Source organism: Rhineura floridana, chromosome 8 (assembly GCF_030035675.1).
Source record: "Rhineura floridana isolate rRhiFlo1 chromosome 8, rRhiFlo1.hap2, whole genome shotgun sequence".
Lineage (NCBI taxonomy): Eukaryota > Metazoa > Chordata > Lepidosauria > Squamata > Rhineuridae > Rhineura > Rhineura floridana.
In genome coordinates, this window is record NC_084487.1 from 26,427,746 (window position 1) to 26,447,385 (window position 19,640).

Genomic DNA, 19,640 nt, shown 5'->3' on the forward strand with positions numbered 1-19,640 from the left:
CCACGTTCTCAACCTTTTGCTGTCTCCCTAAATGAGAGGTGGGGAATCTTTTTCTGTGGAGGGCCACATTCTGTTGGGGGAGGCATGCTGATGGTGGGCAGAGCTGCAGTTTTAGCATGGCCAGAGAGGAAAGTGGGGAGGACCACCCCATTCTCTCTCTCCCTTCCCAATAGGCAGCTAGGGGAGGCACAGATAGTTCTTGCCAGAAGTCTGAACTTATTGCCTGCAGAGTGTTGAGCCCCAGCTTTCCCAGGGGAAACAGGGTGGGGAGATGGCCAATAATAATAATAATAATAATAATAAAATTTTATTTATGAGTCGCCTATCTGGCCGAATTAACGGTCACTCTAGGCGACGCACACTGACATAATAAAATACAATATAAAACCAAAAAAACCCATTCAATAATTAAACTAAACAGTATTAAAAGCTAACCCATCCCAGAAATCCCATAGGCCTGCCTGAACAGCCAGGTCTTCAAGGCCCAGCAGAAACTTATCAGGGAGGGGGTATGACGAAGATCGAAAGGAAGGGAATTCCAGAGGATGGGGGCCACAATCGAAAATACCCTCTCTCTGGTCCGCACCAGCCTAGCTGTTTTAACTGGTGGGACCGAGAGAAGGTCTTGTGTGGCTGATCTTGTCGGGCGGCATAATTGGTGATGCTGGAGGCACTCCTTTAGATAAACTGGGCCGAAACCATATAGGGCTTTAAAGGTCAGCACCAACACCTTGAATTGGGCCCGGTAGACAACTGGTAACCAGTGTAGATCTACTAACACCGGAGTGATATGATCACGGCGACAGCTGTTCTTAATCAAACGTGCTGCCGCATTCTGTATCAGCTGTAATTTCCGGACCGTTTTCAAGGGTAACCCCACGTAGAGCGCATTACAGTAGTCTAAGCGGGAGGAGACCAGAGCATGTATCACCTGTGGGAGCAGATGGACAGGAAGGTAGGGTTGCAGCCTCTGTATCAGATGAAGTTGATACCAAGCCGCCCGGCTCATTGCCGAAACCTGAGCCTCCATGGACAGCTGGGAGTCAAGAATGACCCCAAGGCTGCGGACCTGGTCTTTCAGGGGCAATTTTACCCCATTAAACAGCAGGTCCATATCTCCCAACCTTCTCTTGTCCCCCACGAGCAACACCTCAGTCTTGTCGGGGTTCAGTTTCAGCCTATTCCTTCCATCCATTCACTTACGGAGTCCAGGCACTTGGACATGGTGTCCACAGCCAATTCTGGTGAGGACCTAAACGAGAGATATAGCTGAGTGTCATCCGCATATTGGTGACACTGCAGCCCAAATCTCCTGATGATGGCCCCCAGCGGCTTTACATAGATGTTGAATAGCATGGGGGAGAGGATAGAGCCCTGTGGCACTCCACAATTGAGAGGCCAAGGGTCTGAAACCTCATCCCCCAATGCCACCCGTTGGTGCCTGTCTGAGAGATAGGAATGGAGCCACCGTAAAACAGTGCCCCCAATTCCTAATCCCTCCAGGCGATCCAAAAGTATACCGTGGTCAACGGTATTGAAAGCCGCTGAGAGATCCAGGAGGACTAGGAAAGTATATTCTCCTCTATCCAACACCCTCCTCATATCATCCACCAGGGCGACCAAGGCTGTTTCAGTTCCATGTCCAGTCCTGAAGCCTGATTGGAATGGATCAAGATAATCTGCTTCATCCAAGTGTGTCTGTAACTGTTTGGCCACCACTCGCTCAATCACCTTGCCCAAGAATGGTAAATTAGAGACTGGGCGAAAGTTATTTAACTCTTGGGGATCCAAGGAGGGCTTTTTCAAGATGGGCTTTATTACTGCCTCCTTGAGGGCTGATGGCATTGCACCCTCTTCCAAGGATGCATTTACCACTGCCTTGATCCCTTCGCTCAGCCTGTCTTTGCAGCTCATAATGAGCCATGAGGAACAAGGATCCAGCAGACAGGTGGTTGGCTTCACAGTAGAGAGCACCTTGTCCACTTCCTCAGAAAGAAGAGGCTGAAAACGATCCCACTGGACCGGGATGCAACTGGCCAAGCCCCAGCCTCCTCAGATAGAGCAGGGGGAGGAATCGGAGGTAGATGAGACTTTCGAGGACAATGAGGGAGGGGGGGTAGTTGACAGCCTGCCAGTTCCCACAGACAGTTCTCCCACCAAAGCCGACTTCACGCCTCCGACAGATGCCCCAACAGAGCCGTTGAGAAATGACCGGGTGGGTGCACCAGCTCCTCTCCCCCCAGGATTCCTCACCTGGCACTTCAAATGTTTTCCCACCTCCTGAGGCACCTATTGAGCCTGCACTGTCAGATGAGCCGGCGGAGGCTCGCCCCCCTTTGCCCCGCACGAGACGTTGCGAGAGGGTGGGACTTCGAAGGAGTCAGAGATTGCGGGCGAAGACCTTCCCTACTTAAGGCGGCGCCCCCCTGACCTGATTGCTGAGTCAACTTTCTTCACATGCTGCAGAGGATGCCTAGGTAGCTTAGTTAGGGACTGTACTGAGTTAGCATAGCTAAGCCTATGAAACGCCTTGCCTTTGATGTTATTCTAATAAAACAGGAATTAATTCCAGTCTCGCCTCTGTTTCATGATTCACGCTCTGGGCAAGACACAGAGGCCTTTTTGAAAACAGGCCAAGACCCCACCCCAGCCCTATGCAAAAGGAAATGAAACAAAAAAGGAAAGAGAATGATGGTGGTGATGTCACTCTTGCAATTCAACTTAAGTTGACATGCAACCCATTGGTGAGTACTGCCCTGGCCCACCCCTTGAAGACCACTGTATGAAAGTCTGCTAGAGGATGGGCCATTTTGATGTGATGGGGTTTAATAGGGAGTTGCTACCCCAGCCAGTGGTTCTTAACCATGGACCCCTTTGAGAATCTGATATAAACTATGAACCTCATTAATAGATACATACAATTGATTTTATTGCACTGAAAGTTGATGTGTTTTGTGCCTGGTTCATGGACCCTCCTAGGGATCTGTGGACCACAGATTAAGAACCCCTGCTCCCAGCCTTAAAAGCATTGTTGGGTCTCTTGCATCCTTTTGGGATGCACATGTAAATGTTGGTCATGCAGCCGAAAAGCAGAAGCAAGCTCATTCAACAGTTACTCAAGCCAAAATAGGTTTGTGTGTGGCTTGAGGTTTGAGTTTTCATGTGAGAAATGCACTTCAGACCCACCATTTAGCTCTGAAGCTCAGCTGGTAGCCTTGGGTAGAGCCTCTGTCTGGCAGCTTAACCTGCTTCGCAGCGCTGTTATGAGACTGAAACATCACCACCCTGAGCAATCTGGAGGAAGGAGGGTGGGCAGTACAAATGGAAGAAAGAAATGTTACAGATGCAGAACATGTCACACACTGATCTTTGTTGGACCGCTCCTATGCCTTACTTGGACCTGAGTCCCATTGAGTTAACTTCCTAGCAAGTATATTTCAGGCTGCAGTCCTAGTAAACGCATGTGTGAAAAATGCCCCTTTGGTGTTGTGAAATGACTAAAGTCTCCACATTTTTGGCCTGCCTGCTGGCTTCCCTCCAGAGAAATATAAGGCGATCTGAGAGAGTGCTCTCTCTCCCCCCCATGCACAAAAACACACACCCGCTTTCTCCCAACCCTCCACCCACAAGAGAACTCTGGTGATAATTGTTTGGAATATCTCGTGGAAGGGGAGGGAGAGGGAGGAGGAGGAGAGCAAGCGAAGAGAGCAGGGATTGTTTGCTCGGCTAGCTCTGTCTCTCTCAGTGGCTCCAGATTTGTTTCTTAATATTTTGTTGCTGTTGTTGTTTTTTCCTTCCCCAGCTGGTTTGCTGTGACTTAACTGGAACAAGACGGAGCTCCTTGTGGGACCTGAGGTGAGTGACTTTTCCTTTTGCCTGTCACAGCTTTGGTGCCCTGCTTTAGTCAAAGAAGTTGAGAGAGAGAGAGAGAGAAATGCAGCATGGGAAATTGTTCTCAAGGCAGCAACGTTTTGGCCCAGGGAGAGTTGAGACTAACAGTGCAATCCTATATGTGCTTACTCTGAAGTCAAGCCCACTGTGTTCCATGGGGCTTAGTCCCAGGTAAGTGGGACACAGAATAATGGACTCAAGTTACAGGAAGCCGGATTTCAACTGAATATCAGGAAAAGCTTCCTAACTGTTAGAGGGGTATGACAATGGAACCAATTCCCTAGGGAGGTAGTGTGCTCTGCAACACTGGAGGCCTTCAAGAGGCAGCTGGACAGCCACCTGTCGGGTATGCTTTAAGTTGGATTCCTGCGTTGAGCCCGGGGTTGGACTTGATGGCCTTATAGGCCCCTTCCAACTCTATGATTCTAAGAGTGCCTGTGAAAATGAAGAGAAAATGAATTAGCCTTCAGGGAATTCCCCAATGGGATTTTTCCTTCTTTACTTTTTTTTTTTGACACTCATTTCCACATCAGTGTACTGTGGAAAATCACATTGGAAGTTGGTATGGAGGAGAAATTTGATTCAGTTTGCATTTAATGGTGGACCTACCAATTTTGCGCTTTCCAAAACAACACATGAACACAGCTTTTTTTCAAAATTTGCACTTCTCTGAATTTTCTGTGCAGTTCTCCAGTCAAGCAATGAGTACAAAAATGCATAATATATGTGCATGCAGTGCATATATTAGTGAAAATAACATGCAAAAATGCATTATACTAAGGGAAATGGCTTTGCAAGATATGCATATGAGGCAAAGATGCATATAAAAATATGCATATTAGGAGAAATTCGAACAAAATGCTGATGAATTTTCATTTTTTTTAAAAAAATTGCAAGCTTGTGTGGAGCTGTGGAGAACTGAATTTAAGATTGGAAAAATGAGTAACAGAAAGACACCAAAACTAACAGATTCGCCCATGCCTAGTTGGAAGGGGTATAGGCAATGCAAGGCATTAGAGACATAGCCAGTGAGGTGGATGGGTGAGTGGCAATGGGCGCAGCAGTGGGGCATGATGAGGAATATAGCTATAGCAATAGAATTGGAAAGGAACAGGGAAATGAAGCGGTGTGTGTGTGTCTGTGTGTGTCTAAGGAAAGGCTGACCTTAGGTCAAGCAATGCACAGGCTGGAAATGGGTTATAAAACATAGGCAACTGAAGGGACAGCAGGGTGTGTGTGTGTGCACGCACATGTAGGAAATAAGAGGCCAGGCTCCAAGAATTTGTTTTCACTATAACGAGGTTGTGAAATCACATTTTTCCCTGCCACATTTTGTTTCTCCAAAGAAAACAGGCACCTTATGGAAAACATGCTTTTGAGAGAGAGAGAGAGAGAGAGAGAGAGAGAGAGAGAGAGGAGTCTGCTCTCTGTGTGAAGAGAATTTAGGGCTTCTCCAGACATCCTTTCCATTGTGCATTCAAGATGATTTGTGCTCATGATGATATTGGGGTGGTTATACGCAATCCCGCTTTCAGTACTGTTTGGGGCTGCAAAGGTTTTGGGGCAGAGATACTGCCTTGTATTCAACTGGTACATGTACTATAGATTCCTGCTGCAATCCTGTAACTTTTCATGCCACAAATGTTCTGCGTTATTTTTGTCTTGCTTTGGTTGCATCTTAGCTTCTCCAGACAGCAACAATGCAGTCACATTGGAGAAGCACTGCAGAACAAATAATAAAATGGAACGCTGTGTGGACGGTCCAGTATACATCCGCCATTAATTATTTCATCAATAACTTGTTGCAGAATATACCCACACACCAAAAAAACTGGTCTTAGTTAATCTAGAAACTCCGCATGAGATTTAAAAAGCCAATGTCCAAGGGTGCCTGCCTGTATGGAGGGAGAACATTGTGAATGAATATCCTGCAGAGAGAATAAAGGCTCCTCCAGACGACCTGTTTGTAGAACATTTATTCTGATCTGTTTGCATAAATCTTATGTGGAGGTTAGTCTTTACTGAGCGTTCATTCTGATTTGTTTGCGAGGTAGTTATACAACAATGAAGATCTATCCTGAATTCATCATTTGCTTACAAGTTGGTTATACATCTTCCTATTAAGCATTCATTCATCCCACACTTTTCAATGAATGTCCCCGTTATTTCCCTAATGGCCAGCGATTTTTTTGCACTTTAACCCTCTTTAATTGAGCAAGGCAAGATTTCTGGAGATGCTGGAATCCCTCCCGCAAAATACTGACAGTCTGGGATGACCTAAGAGGGGCTCGCATATATCTTGATGAAGTATGCCCTTAGAAAGAGAAAATTGGTAAACCCTAGAGAGAGGGCTGTTGCCTCCTTCCCTTCCAACTGTTCCTGTGCAGGGTTCCTGTGCCTTTAACTGCTGCATTTTCCTGGCATGGGGGGCAGTGATGGGAAAAAGCTTCCCCTGTGAACTTCTGCCGGTCACGCAGACATTAATGGCCCAGAAACCCTGTTTGCCAGGAAAAACAGTGTTCTATCCATGAGACCATGGCTATAAGTTAGTCCTCTGAGTAGGACTAGTCTTGGATACAACCCATAGTCTCAGCCTTAGGGGGAAGGGCCATAGCTTAATGGTAGAGCATTTGCTTTTCATGCCAAAGGTCCCCGATTAAATCCCCAATGGCATCTACAGTAGGTCTGGAAGAAAACCCAGCCTGAAACCCTGGAGAGCTGCTGCCAGTCAGTGTAGACAATACTGAGCTAGATGGGCCAATAGCCTGACTCAGTATAAGGCAACTTCCTATGTTCCTAGGTAGGCATGAGCCGGCAGTACATAGTTTGGGCAATCCATACTTGGGCAATGCATTTCTTAGGAACAGTTAAAGTGTCACAAAACAGTGAGCAAGCTAATGAGCTCTCCAGAACTCTTCATCACCTAGCCTGATGAAGAGTTCTGGAGACTCAAAAGCTTTCTTGCTTTTTTGTGACATTTTGTTAATAAAGGTACTGCCCAACTGTGGATTTTTTTATGGACTCACATGGCCACCTTTTGATTTTTATGTGCCCAGGAGGCAGTTATTCTTCATGGCATTAGCGGCATGCTCACATTGCACCACGGCTGAAAGGAATGGTCCTTTCAGTCTTTCATTGCAAGCACAAATTATAGCTTTACAAATGTTATATCCTCAGGAATATCTGTTGTGGGCATTAGGGATTTGAGGATGTTCCCTAACTATATCATTTAGCATTTTTGATATAGCCCCTTAGAGGCAAAGTACAAGAAGCAGTTACCTTACTATGGTTTTTTTCCCGTTCTGTTTGTTAGTAGTTGTTAGCTATGCATACTAGGACAAACACTACCTGTCTTCAGAAAGTTGTGTCATGCAGAATCACAGTCTGTGCTTGTCTGGAACAATTTAAGGCTCCTCCAGACAACCTGTTTATTGAGCATTCATTCTGATTTGCTTGCACAAAGCTTACCCTGAAGTTAGATTATGACTGTTCTTTATTGAACATTCATTCTGATTTGGTTGTGGAGATGTTATAGGACAATAAGCATTCATCCGGAATTCATCCTGATTTGCTTGTGGGGTGTTTATACGTCTTCCCATTAATCATTCATTGTCTTACACTTTTCAGTGCATTTGTCAGTCGCTTTCCTAACAGCAAGAAGTCTCTTTTTTTAAAAAAAATGGATTTGTGGCGGTTAGAGTGATAAAGCACTTTAATTCACTTTCATGGTGGAAACCTAAATTTCTGATATACTCTCGAATAGAAAAAACAAAAACAGAAAGAGGTGGTGATGGAAATTGCCAGTGTTCGCTTTATTGTTCCATGTCCAGAACGGAAATTATTCCAGCGAATACGATTAGTATTCACTGTTGCAGCTTTCACAAACAATGTGTAATTTATTATGTTCCCCCCTCCATTTGCATTGCGTTTCCTTTGCACTGAAATGATTGGGGTGGATTAACATAATGACAACGTAAATTATGTGAGTTACATAATTTCTGCACAGAGGACAGTGCGACAAATAGTGTAGTTTTTGTCTGCAGTGGAACTGAAACAGTGCCGCATGCAGCTAACACTACAGAGAACAATGGTTCCTTACATCCCTGCGCTTAAATCCCTCCCACAAAACAGTGACAGTCTGAATGATGTGTTTGCCACCAGTGGTCCAGCCTTTTGCTTTATTGTAATTACTGTAAAATCACTAAACTTGAATAGTTTAGAAGTGTGAATTGATTCGGGGGGTCTTAACAATCCTACGATGCCCTCTCAGAAATAAGATCCACTGATTTCAGTGGCACCTGGGAGAAAGACACGTATAGGGATTAAGTTCAACTTTAACAGCTGATTTCCATTGGTCTCTGTGCCCATGTCTTTGCCCATGTATGAGCACACATCAGCCCATGTGTGGTTTATTGGTACATATATAAATCTGTCTGTAAGTCTGCATACACACCATGCATTTAAAGCACATTCTCCCCTCAAAGATGCTTGAGAACTGTAGTTTACCTATTGCAGGACTACAATTCCCAGCACCATTGACAAACTACAGCTCCCACGCATCTTTGGGTGGGGGGAGATGTGCTTTAAATGTACGGTGTGTACTCAGCCTTAGAAAGTGCAGATCATTTAAAAGAGTTCATAAAGGAAATCCCTTATCTTTATAGCTTAAGGTTGCTGTTGTAAGCATGTTGCAACAGTCCTTCAGCCAACAATTGGTGATACAAGGTGCTAAACCTTGGACTTTACCACTGGGGTTGCTCCATAGCCTGGCTTGGCAGGCCATCTCTGAACACTGGCTAAAAGAGTTCCTTCCAAAGAGATCCATGTGTCGAGTGCTTGGGAAATCGGCTCTCTTATTGCATGTGTATCAGCAGCATGACAGTCCTCCATTGGGAATCGTAGGCAGCTGTGCCATTACCCTTATCTGTCCCATCCAGAACACATTGTTGATGACATCATCCCAACCAACGTCATCCTCTGGAAGAGGTCTGAGTATTTCTCCCCCCCCCCACTTTGTCAAACTAAATGTTCAGGAATCCCAGTCAAATAACTTTCTAATGGAACAATTGGGGGGGGGAACCTACTGCCATTTGTTGATGTTATGTGCCTTCAAGTCGATTATGACTTATGCCGAACCTATGAATCAGTGACCTCCAACAGCATCTGTTGTAAACCACCCTGTTCAGATCTTGTAAGTTCAGGTCTGTGGCTTCCTTTATGGAATCAGTCCATCTCTTGTTTGGCCCTCCTCTTTTTCTACTCCCTTCTGCTTTTCCCAGCATTATGCATACCTATATCTATAGATAGCAAATTAACCGTGCAGTCCTATGCATGTCTACTCAGACATATTCTCCATTGAGTTCAATGTGATTTACTCCCACCCAGGTAAATGTGTATAGTAGACCAGAGGCCAAAGATGCTTGTATTTACCCTGGGCTTTGATGAGCTAGGATGTGAAAGGTTGCTAGTCTTCCGCTTTGTGTGTGTGTATTTTAGTTTTATGAGATTTTATGGTAAATTATTTTGGTCGTAAGCTGACACGAGGGTGTGTTTGAGCAGGAATGGAAGGCATGAAAGGGCTACAGTGCAATCTTACGCAGATCAACTCAGAAGTAAATCCCACCGGCTTACTCCCAAATAAGTGTGTATAGGATTGTAGTTAATTATTCCATGGTGCATTCTGCAAACTCTTGAGGATCTGTGCAGGCCCCCTGCCTGCTGTTTTGGAAACTGTTACCTTCCTAGTACCATAACTAGCCACTATACATGAAGCAAAAGAGGAAAGTCCACAGTTGCATATCCCTACACTTCCATCCTGGGAAGCAAGAGACATTATCATCATTCATGGACACATTGCAGCTACAAAAAAGCACTGGAGGGCACAGAGCATTGGTGAGGAAGGGTGTAGTCGAGGGAGGGGGCAAGGTCTTGAGAAAGTCCTGAGGGCCAGAAAGAGGCTGGGAGGGCCACATTCAGCCCCCAGGCCTGAGATTTCCCACCCCTTTTTTAAGCGAATGACAATCTCCGCCCTGTAGATTGTGCAGGGATTTCCATCTAGATTCTGATCTTGCAGGTCTAGATTCTGATCTTGTTTACAAAGCTCAGCAGGCCCAGCTCCATCCCAGTAATGACTCCAGAAAGAAATGATACTGATAAATTATGCACACATGCATGCATGCCAGACTCAATTCATGCTTTAATCATACTGGATGTATGACTTGGGAGTGTTTTGTAAGTGCCACGCTAAATTATGCGGTGTGCTTAACAATGTCTTCTTAGTAACTTCGTAGTTGGTTGTTGTGCAGGATATATAGATCAATAGTACTCCCTTTCTTTTCTCTTGCCTTTTGAAAATATGATATAGGAAGGTGACTTATAAAACATTCTGGCGTATGGGGTCATCTAGCCCAGGGCTGTTTACCCTGACTGGCGGCTATTTTCCAGGCTGTTCTCAATCCCTGGCATCCAGTGGCAGATGGTGGCTCCATGTCAGAGTGGAATCCGCTCTGGGTTTTAGTCCAAATTTTCAAGGAGCTTTCCAAGGTGTGAAAGCCCCACTGACATGGAGCCACCAGCTGCCATTGCTGGCATCTCCTGGTAGGGCTGTGAGAGCCATTAAGTGCTTGCTCCCACAGCACTGTTATTAATATAGAATCATAGAATCATAGAATCATAGAGTTGGAAGGGGCCTTGTAGGCCATCGAGTCCAACCCCCTGCTCACAGCAGGAAGTCCACAGCTACAGCATCTCCCGCAGATAGCTGTCCAGCTTCTGCTTGAAGACATCCAGCGAAGGGGATCCCACCACCTCCCTAGGCAGTCGGTTCCATTGCCAAACTGCCCTTACTGTCAAGAAGTTCCTTCTAATGTCCAATCTGAATCTACGCTCCTGCAACTTAAAACCATTAGACCTAGTCCTACCCTCTGGGGCAGCAGTGAACAAATCTGTACCCTCCTCCATGTGACAGCCCTTCAGGTACTTAAAGAGTGCAATCATGTCACCCCTCAGCCTTCTCTTCACCAGACTGAACATGCCAAGTTCCTTCAACCTTTCCTCATAAGACTTGTTCTCCATACCGGCTATCATCCTCGTCGCCCTCCTCTGAACCTGCTCCAACTTGTCTATATCTTTCTTAAAATGAGGCGCCCAGAACTGAACGCAGTATTCCAGATGAGGCCTGACTAATGCAGAATATAGTGGGACTATTACTTCCCTTGACCTGGAAACTATAGCTCTGTTTATGCAGCCCAAAACCACATTTGCCTTTTTTGCCGCAGCAACACACTGCTGGGTCATGTTCAACTTGCGATCCACTACAATTCCAAGGTCCTTCTCACATGCACTACTGCTAAGCCGGGTATTTCCCATCCTGTACCCGTGCATTTTGTTTTTGTGGCCTAAATGCAGAATCTTGCATTTGTCTTTATTGAATTTCATTTTATTAATTTCAGCCCAATTTTCTAGTCTATCCAGGTCCCTTTGGATTTTATTCCTGTCTTCCATTGTGTTAGCTATCCCTCCCAGTTTCGTATCATCCGCAAACTTCATAAGGCTTCCCTCCACCCCATCATCTAAGTCATTGATAAAAATGTTGAAGAGTATCGGCCCTAGGACAGAACCCTGTGGCACTCCAGTTGAAACCTCCTTCCAGTCCGAAGCAGAGCCACCGACGACCACTCTTTGAGTACGGTTTTCCAACCAGTTGTGAATCCACCTGACAGTATTTCCATGTAGTCCGCATTTGACGAGTTTGCTAATCAAAAGGTCGTGGGGGACTTTGTCAAACGCTTTGCTGAAATCTAGATAGATGACATCTACAGCATTTCCACCATCTACTAAGCTAGTGACCCGATCAAAAAAAGAGATGAGATTAGTTTGACAGGATTTTTTCTTGACAAACCCATGCTGGCTCCTACTAATCACAGCATTGTCATCTAGATAGTTACCAATGGACTCTTTTATTATCCGTTCTAATATCTTTCCCGGTATTGAAGTCAGACTGACCGGCCTGTAATTCCCCGGATCTTCTTTTTTACCCTTTTTAAAGAGCAGGATGACGTTTGCCTGTCTCCAATCCTCCGGCACCTCTCCTGTTCTCCAGGATTTCTCAAAGATGATGGCAAGAGGTTCCGAGAGTACATCAGCAAGTTCCTTCAATACTCTGGGATGCAGTTCATCAGGCCCTGGAGATTTGAACTCATTTAGGTTAACTAGGTATTTCCAGAGCTTGGAAAAGTTACTTTTTTGGACTACAACTCCCATCAGCCCCAGCCAGCATGGCCACTGGATTGGGCTGATGAGAGTTGTAGTTCAAAAAAGTAACTTTTCCAAGCTCTGGGTATTTCCTGACTATCTCCTTATCAATCTCGAACTGCAGTCCCGACCCCTTACTGAGATTGCTACCGATGCAAGGTTGCACACTGTTCCCTTTTTGGGAGAAAACGGAAGCAAAATAGGTGTTGAGCAGTTCTGCTTTTTCCTCGTTATCTGTCAACATTTTGCCATCCTCATTGAGAAGCAGTCCCACCGATTCCTTGGTCTTTCTCTTGCTTCGAACATATCTGAAAAACCCCTTTTTGTTGTTCCTCGCTTCCCTCGCCAGCCTCAGCTCATTCTGGGTTTTAGCTTTCCTTACGCTATTCCTGCAAGCCCGAGCCGCTCGTTGGTACTCTTCCTTGGTGATGTGTCCTTCCTTCCATTCTTTATACATGCTGTTTTTTACTTTTACCTCCTCCACCAGTCTTCCGTGTAGCCACATTGGCTTTTTCCGATGTCTTCCATTTTTCTTCCTCTTTGGAATTGTTTGCGATTGCGCTTTTTGTAATACCTTCTTCATGAACTCCCACGCTTCTTGGGCTCCTTTTTTCTTTAGTCTATCTAGCCATGGGATCCTACCCATCATTTCCCTGAGCTTGCTAAAATCAGCTTTCCTGAAATCCAAGGTCCATATTTGACTATATTCTTCTTTGGCTTTCCCCAGAATCCCGAATTCCAGCATTACGTGGTCACTTTCCCCCAAGGTACCGACCGCTTTAATTCCCGTGACCGATTCATCCGTGTTAGTTAAGATCAGGTCCAGGATTGCCAATCCCCTTGTTCCTTCTTCTACTTTTTGAAAGAGGAAATTATCAGCAAGGCCCATCAGGAATTTGTTGGAGGTTTTGTGCTTTGCAGAGTTTGTCTCCCAGCAGATATCCGGGTAGTTGAAGTCCCCCATCACTACTACTTCTTGCCTCCTTGAGATTTCAGAGATTTGTTTGAGAAAGGCCTCATCTACCACCTCTTCTTGGCCAGGGGGTCTGTAGTAGACACCTACTACTATGTCGGTTTTATTTGTTTCTCCATTTATTTTTACCCAAATGGTCTCTACCGGACCACTTTGTTCACTCTCTTGGATTTCCATAGAGGTGTATTTGTCTTTGACGTATAATGCTACTCCCCCTCCTTTTCTGTTGCTTCTATTCTTTCTGTAGAGTTTATATCCTTGAATAGGGTCTCATCTAGTTTTGTATAACTGCTGCCTCTGGCCTTCGTTTTCGGTTTGGATAGTTCTCTTTGCAGGCTGAAATGCCTATAGATGCCTGAACTGTTATTGAGTCACCCACCTGCCTCAAGGCTGTATGCCTTGACATCTAGTCCTTTAAGAAATAATTTTGTGGAAAACCAAAATATTGCAAACATAAAAACAAGCATGGAAATTAAGAGTGTTGCAGTATAAGCTTAGAGTGGGCAACAGAAAATGTACATGCATTTAAATTAATTGACATATGTAAACAAGCGATCAACAGCTTATTTCAGGGTTGCTAGAACTTTGAATTGTGATGTTTGCAACCATGTGGGTTTGCTGAAAAATTTTGAATTGAAAAATTTTCTGGCAGACTTTCTGACACAAACTACTCTATGCTAGTTAACCTAATTTGCAAAGGGAACTTTGCATATTAGGCTAATTACCATAGGTTACTTTGCATCATAAATGTTTCTGATGCCCTAGAGAATGATATAATTTAGCATGTATATTTTACTTGTATTAATATGTACTAGACAAAGTTAAAATCTTTGAAACTGCCAAGTTGGTTTAATATTGAATTTGCAATTGGAATCCTCTCATTGTTAGTAATGAACTTATGAAGCAGAAAAAAAATCCTGTGGGAAAAATAAAGTACTGAATTTTTTTCTGCAGAAAATATTCTGCTCTACATCACTGTAAGTTCGTCATTTTTCTGCTTCATCAGAATAAGTGTTACCATCATGCAAGTAAATAGCAATAAAAACTGGTTGGCTATGTAGATGTGCTTTGTTTCCATCCCTAATAAGCAAATAAACTGAAGCTGGATCTTCTGCTGTCGGCCAATAATGACACTGCTGATAAGTGTAGGCTGAAGTGCTGTTATGCTTGATGATTTGCATTTGGCGGCCGCAAATTGCAATGCGGTGAAGACTGTGACAGTTCAAAACGGGTTCCATTACAAAGCATTGGTTTTCATTCACTTGACAACCCATGGAACTCTGAAGAGATGGCAGAGGTATCTGTGCTGAACAAGCACTTTCCCTAGCTGATTAACCAGATGGCATGTTTGCTACAGATCTGGCAACAGCAGAAGACTCTCTTAGCTATCCAAGGATCTCAGAGAGGCAAGATGATAACATGCGTCAGTGTGCGTGCGTGTGAGTGCATAAGGTGAAGCTGATCCTCAGCACAGCAGGTGGAAGTTCGTTGATGAAACAACAGCTGAAAAGAAGGTTCAATGGAACCACATTCACACCATACATTTAAAGCACTATTAAACACTTTAAACATTCATGGCTTCCCCCAGACAATCCTGGGAAGTATAATTTCTTGAGTGTGCTGAGAGTTTTTAGGAGACCCTATTCCCCCTTACAGAGCTACAATTTCCAGAGCTTCCTGAGAAGAGGAATTGATTGTTAAACCACTCTGGGGATTGTATATCTGTGAGTGGAATATGAGCCTCCTAACAACTCTCAGGACGCTTAACAAACTATACTTCCCAGGATTCTTTGAGGAGAGCTGTGACTGTTTAAAGCGGCGTAATAGTGCTTTGAACATATGATGTGAAAGTGGCCTTGGGTCAGTGATATTATGCATCAAGTATCTCAGCTATCTTTGTAGGGTTCACTGACAAATGCAGAGCTTGGAAAAGCTACGTTTTTGAACTACAACTCCCATCAACCCAATCCAGTGGTCATGCTAGCTGGGGCTGATGGGAGTTGTAGTTAAAAAATGTAACTTTTCCAAGCTCTGAGTCTGGACAAATGGAAGGAAGAGAATATGGGCTGGGACAGGGAGAAGACGTTTCGGGGCTGGGATGGAGAAGAGGGAACAGGAGTGAGGGGAAGAAGCACCAATAGCTTGGTAAGCTGCCACCCTCCAGCTCCCTGTGGTGGCCTCTCCCTCTAACTGCCTCTACAGAGGCTTTTGAGGGAACATCTTCCCCTGAGGCGAGAAGCAGAAACAACCTCATGGCAGTTTCCCCTCTTGCTTTATTGTATATTTTAATTGAGTGGGTCCTCAAATGTTTTCCTCCCACAGAGCACTTGAAAATTGCTAAGGTTCTTGGCTGACCACTTAATGATTTTTCTGCTAGTTGCAGCAATTGTCATATGCCGTGCCAGGTGCTGCTTGAGTTTTAATTGTATTTTTACAGACATGCTGCAGACCACCCGAATGAAACTCTGCAGACCACAGTTTGGGAGCCCTTGTTTTAACTGATTTTTGTTTTTGTTGATGCTTGTTGTAAGAAATTTCTGTAAACTGGTTTGTGAGTTCTGCCCAAAAAGGAGCAACCCTCCCACAATAAATAAACAAAGCCAGCCAGCCTTTGGAGGTAGGGTTGCTGTGTGTCTAGGGGTGAGGAGAAGGAAAGGAAGCTGCTTCCACTGAGATCCTAAATCTTGTCTGACTGCAATTTATTTTTATGTTTAAGTATTTGGGGCATTTATATTTTTTCGTGTTTTTTTCTTTCTTTTTTACAAATCCGTTTAGATTCAGAATTCTAATGACAGACATTCTTATTTCAAGTTGTACATAATAAATTGCACATTTTGCGTTCAGTTGCACAAAATCCGGTATTTGGATTGAATTAAATATTAATATATTATAACTGTGTAGATGGCAGGAAGCACACTTTTTTATTTGCAAACATGAATTTTATTCAGATTTTGAATCACTTACAGAAACAGCAGTGCTACATCGATACGAATTAACTCATTTCCCCCTATTATAGCTACTGCTGTTAGATAAAAGGTCTCAAAGTTATCACCAGGGCAGGGCTATACTTGCCTTAGCTGTTGCAAATTAAACTATAATGATGCAAAGATTCTTAGGCATGTTTCAGCTAGATAAGGTTCTAAGAATCCAGTTCTTCTCATTAAACAGTTACACTCGGTGTTTATAATTTTAGTTATACAATTTTTTGCAAATGTACAGGTGGATGTATTATGTATAGTTTATGCAAATGAATTTACTATGGCCAACCTTTTTGCCTACATGCCAATTGTTTATTCTTATTTTACAAGATAGAAACTGGCTCCCAAATGAAGTGACTTCAAAATAGGGATGGAAAGATCTGTCAGTTTTGGTCCTCTCTGTTTCTCATTTTTCCAATCTGAAATTCAGTTCTCCACATTTCTGCAGCAATGTGATTTTATTTATTTTTTAAAAAAATCCTAATGAAAATTCTTTGGCATTTTAGTGTGAATTTCTCCTAATAAACACAATTTTATGTGCAGTTTTAACTAATGCGTACGTTTTTGTAAGCACTTTCTCCTAATATAAGGCATTTTAATGTTAGTTTTACTAATATATTAATTTTTATGCCCACTTTCCCTTAATATATGCATTTTTGTAAACTTTGGTTGTAGCATTGCAAAATTTGGACAAGCGTGAATTTCGAAGGATGACTGAGTTCTCATATTGTTTTGGGAAGCGCAAATATGATCGATTTTGGCTTTAAATGTGAACTGAATTGAATTCCCCCCCCCATCCCTACTTCAAAGGCAACTAGCACATCCGTACTGAGCTGGAGTTTGGACCTAGACCTATTGCAGCCAGGTCTAACTATTAAGATTAGATCAGCACACACATCATGAGCACATCCAATTTCTCTGGTTTTGTAAGGAGAACAAGTAATTAGAGTGGTATAGTAATTAGAGGGTTGGAGTAGAAGACTGAGAGACATGGGTTCAGTTCCTTACCTAGCCATAAAGCTCAGTGGATGTCCTTGGGCTAGTTATAACTGGTCAGCCTAATCTACCTCACAAGGCTGTCATGAGGAGAACGTGGGATGTGAGAAAGAACCAGATTTGCCACCTTGAGCTTCTTATAGAGGAAAGTCAGTAAATAAATGGGGCAAGGCGATAGCTCAGTGGCAGAGCATCTGCTTTGCATGCAGAAGGTTCCAGTTCAATCCCCAACATCTCCGAGTAGGGCTGTGAGAGATCCCTATCTGGAGAGCTACTGCCAGTCAGTGTAGACTACGGAAGGAAAATGCTGTCATTTTCGGTTCTCTCCATTTGTCATTCTTCCAGTCTTGAATTAAGTTCTCCACATTTCTGTAGCAATATGCAAAAAACCTTTTTTTTAAAAAATCCTCATGAAAATTCTCCAGGAAATTTCCCCTAATAAACACATTTTTGTAGGCAGTTTTGACTAATGTATACATTTTTGCAAGCAATTTCTTGTCATACAATGCATTTTTGTATGTTATTTTCACTCATATTCATTTTTATGCACACTTTCTCCTATCACATGCATTTTTGTAAACATTGGTTGGCGAACTGTATTGCAAAATTTGAATAAGTGCGAATTTCAAAGGATGGCTGTATTTCTGTTCTCACATTGTTTTGGAAAATGCAGATTTGATAGATTCAACTTCAGATGCAAACTGAATCGAATTTCTCACCCATCCCTAGCGTAGACAGTACTCAGCTTGATGGACATATGGCCTGACTCAGTATAAGGCAATTTCCTATGTTCCTGAATGAATAAAGATCAGCACTTCTGATTCTTGTAGTCCAGATACTTGAGATATTTCATTTGCACTGGTCCTTGTTGATTCACACGGATGGGAGGAAGTGGTTTTGGATCAGTGAGGACTGTGGGTTGTATCCATTGTTAGTGATACTCAGAGCAGACCCATTGAAATTACTGGACATGACTAACTTAGGTCCTTGAACATGAAAACTGTCTGGACAACAATACAGTTTGATGCAAATCTGATGACAATTTCCCATATCATGTGATCTGCATTCCCTGTTATCTTCCCCTCCCCTTCAGAGCCATGGAAAGCAAAGGACCTTGGGATATGGAATCCAATGGGACCATGGCTGTGCCAGAGGTAGAAGAAAAGCCAGGAAGGGGGAAGGATGAGCTACAGGAGAGAGGCCAGTGGACCAACAAAGTGGAGTTTGTACTCTCTGTGGCTGGAGAGATTATTGGACTGGGCAATGTTTGGAGATTCCCTTATCTCTGTTACAAGAATGGAGGTGGTAAGTGTCTAGTGTTCATAATTTTTCAGTGCCATTAATTTACTTGTGGCCATTAGTCATCATAAAATAACAAGAACCACCTGGCAACAAATTTTAAGCTTGCAGTACAGCAAACCTATGAATTATACAGACTAAAGCATAAAGCCTTCTATAAAATTTACAATGCGGAGTGAAAAAAATTATACGATGATGGACTGGCTTGTAGACTCTTAGATAAGACGGTCCCCTTAGCACCTGCCAACTACACATTGTGCAGCAGATTGATTGCTCATCTTTTGTGCTGCCAGTGTTATCTTGTGAACCACGTATTTGTCCCTGTCAGAAAGCAGTTGCCAGACTTCCGCAGCATCCTGTATCTTAGGTATTCTGTCTTGAAACTACGTCTTGATTCCTGGTTTAGGGGAGATGTATAACAGACAACACAACAGACAATGGGCAAGATTCTCTACTTCTTGAAGGCCATGGATACAAATAGGAAAATCTGCAGGAGTCTTTCACTGCAATGGAAAACAGCAGCCTCCACCACACTTTAGGGTAGCAGGGTGGCTTAGAGGCGCAGAGCAAGCTCCACAGCACACACAACTCTATCCCCTAACACGGGGTAGTCAACATGAGTGCCCTCCAGGTATTGTTAGACTACAGTTCCCATCATCCACTGACCACACTATCTGGGGCTAATGGGAATTGGAGTCTAACAATATCTGGAGGGCACCACATTGACTATCCCTGCTTTAACATTTCACCACTGCTCTCTGTCCCTTCCGCTCCGAGCATCTGCCTCCTGAGGCAGCCACCTCACTCTGCCTAATGGTAGAGCTGGCCTTGAGGCATTCTTGCCCTCTGCTTCCTGTCATTAACTAGTCACCAGTCCACAAAAGGACCTTTCCTTTTAAAATTTACTCAGGAGATCTCCCTTATTACTTTTTAAAATTAAAAATCCCCTTTACGTTGGGTGCCATCCACCCTTTCACTAAGGAGTCCAATTTTGGTGAAAGGTTGCATATTTTAGTTAGGAGATCAATTTAACATCTGAGTTCTTTAAGAACTGTAGGTGTGGGCCATCCAAAGTTAGTAATGTTAATTTTTAATTTGCAAATTAAACACAGAATTTTGTATCTTGTCACCTCTATTTGACTTAGATTAAAAAAATGGGCTCAGGCGTGAGTATCTGTCCAGTAATATGTTTGTATATGTAAACGTAAAGTATTTGAGGCTCATATGCTGAGCCTTATTCTGGGATCTTT

General features: G+C 43.5%; 1 protein-coding gene across 3 annotated transcripts in view; it reads left to right on the plus strand.

The window, feature by feature from the left end:
- Window positions 1-3,551: 3,551 nt before the first annotated feature.
- LOC133390308 (sodium- and chloride-dependent betaine transporter-like) overlaps window positions 3,552-19,640 on the plus strand; it is a 65,089-nt gene continuing 49,000 nt past the window's right edge. The window contains exons 1-3 of one of the 3 annotated variants that reach the window (XR_009764371.1): window positions 3,552-3,639; window positions 3,803-3,855; window positions 18,185-18,396. Coding sequence is in view for 1 of the 3 variants with exons in the window: in XM_061638670.1 (XP_061494654.1) it covers window positions 18,189-18,396 (208 nt within the window). In the remaining 2 variants the exon portion in view is untranslated. Of the gene's footprint in view, window positions 3,640-3,690; window positions 3,856-18,184; window positions 18,397-19,640 lie in introns of those variants that run through there. The other 2 variants (XM_061638670.1, XR_009764372.1) reach the window with 2 other exon arrangements.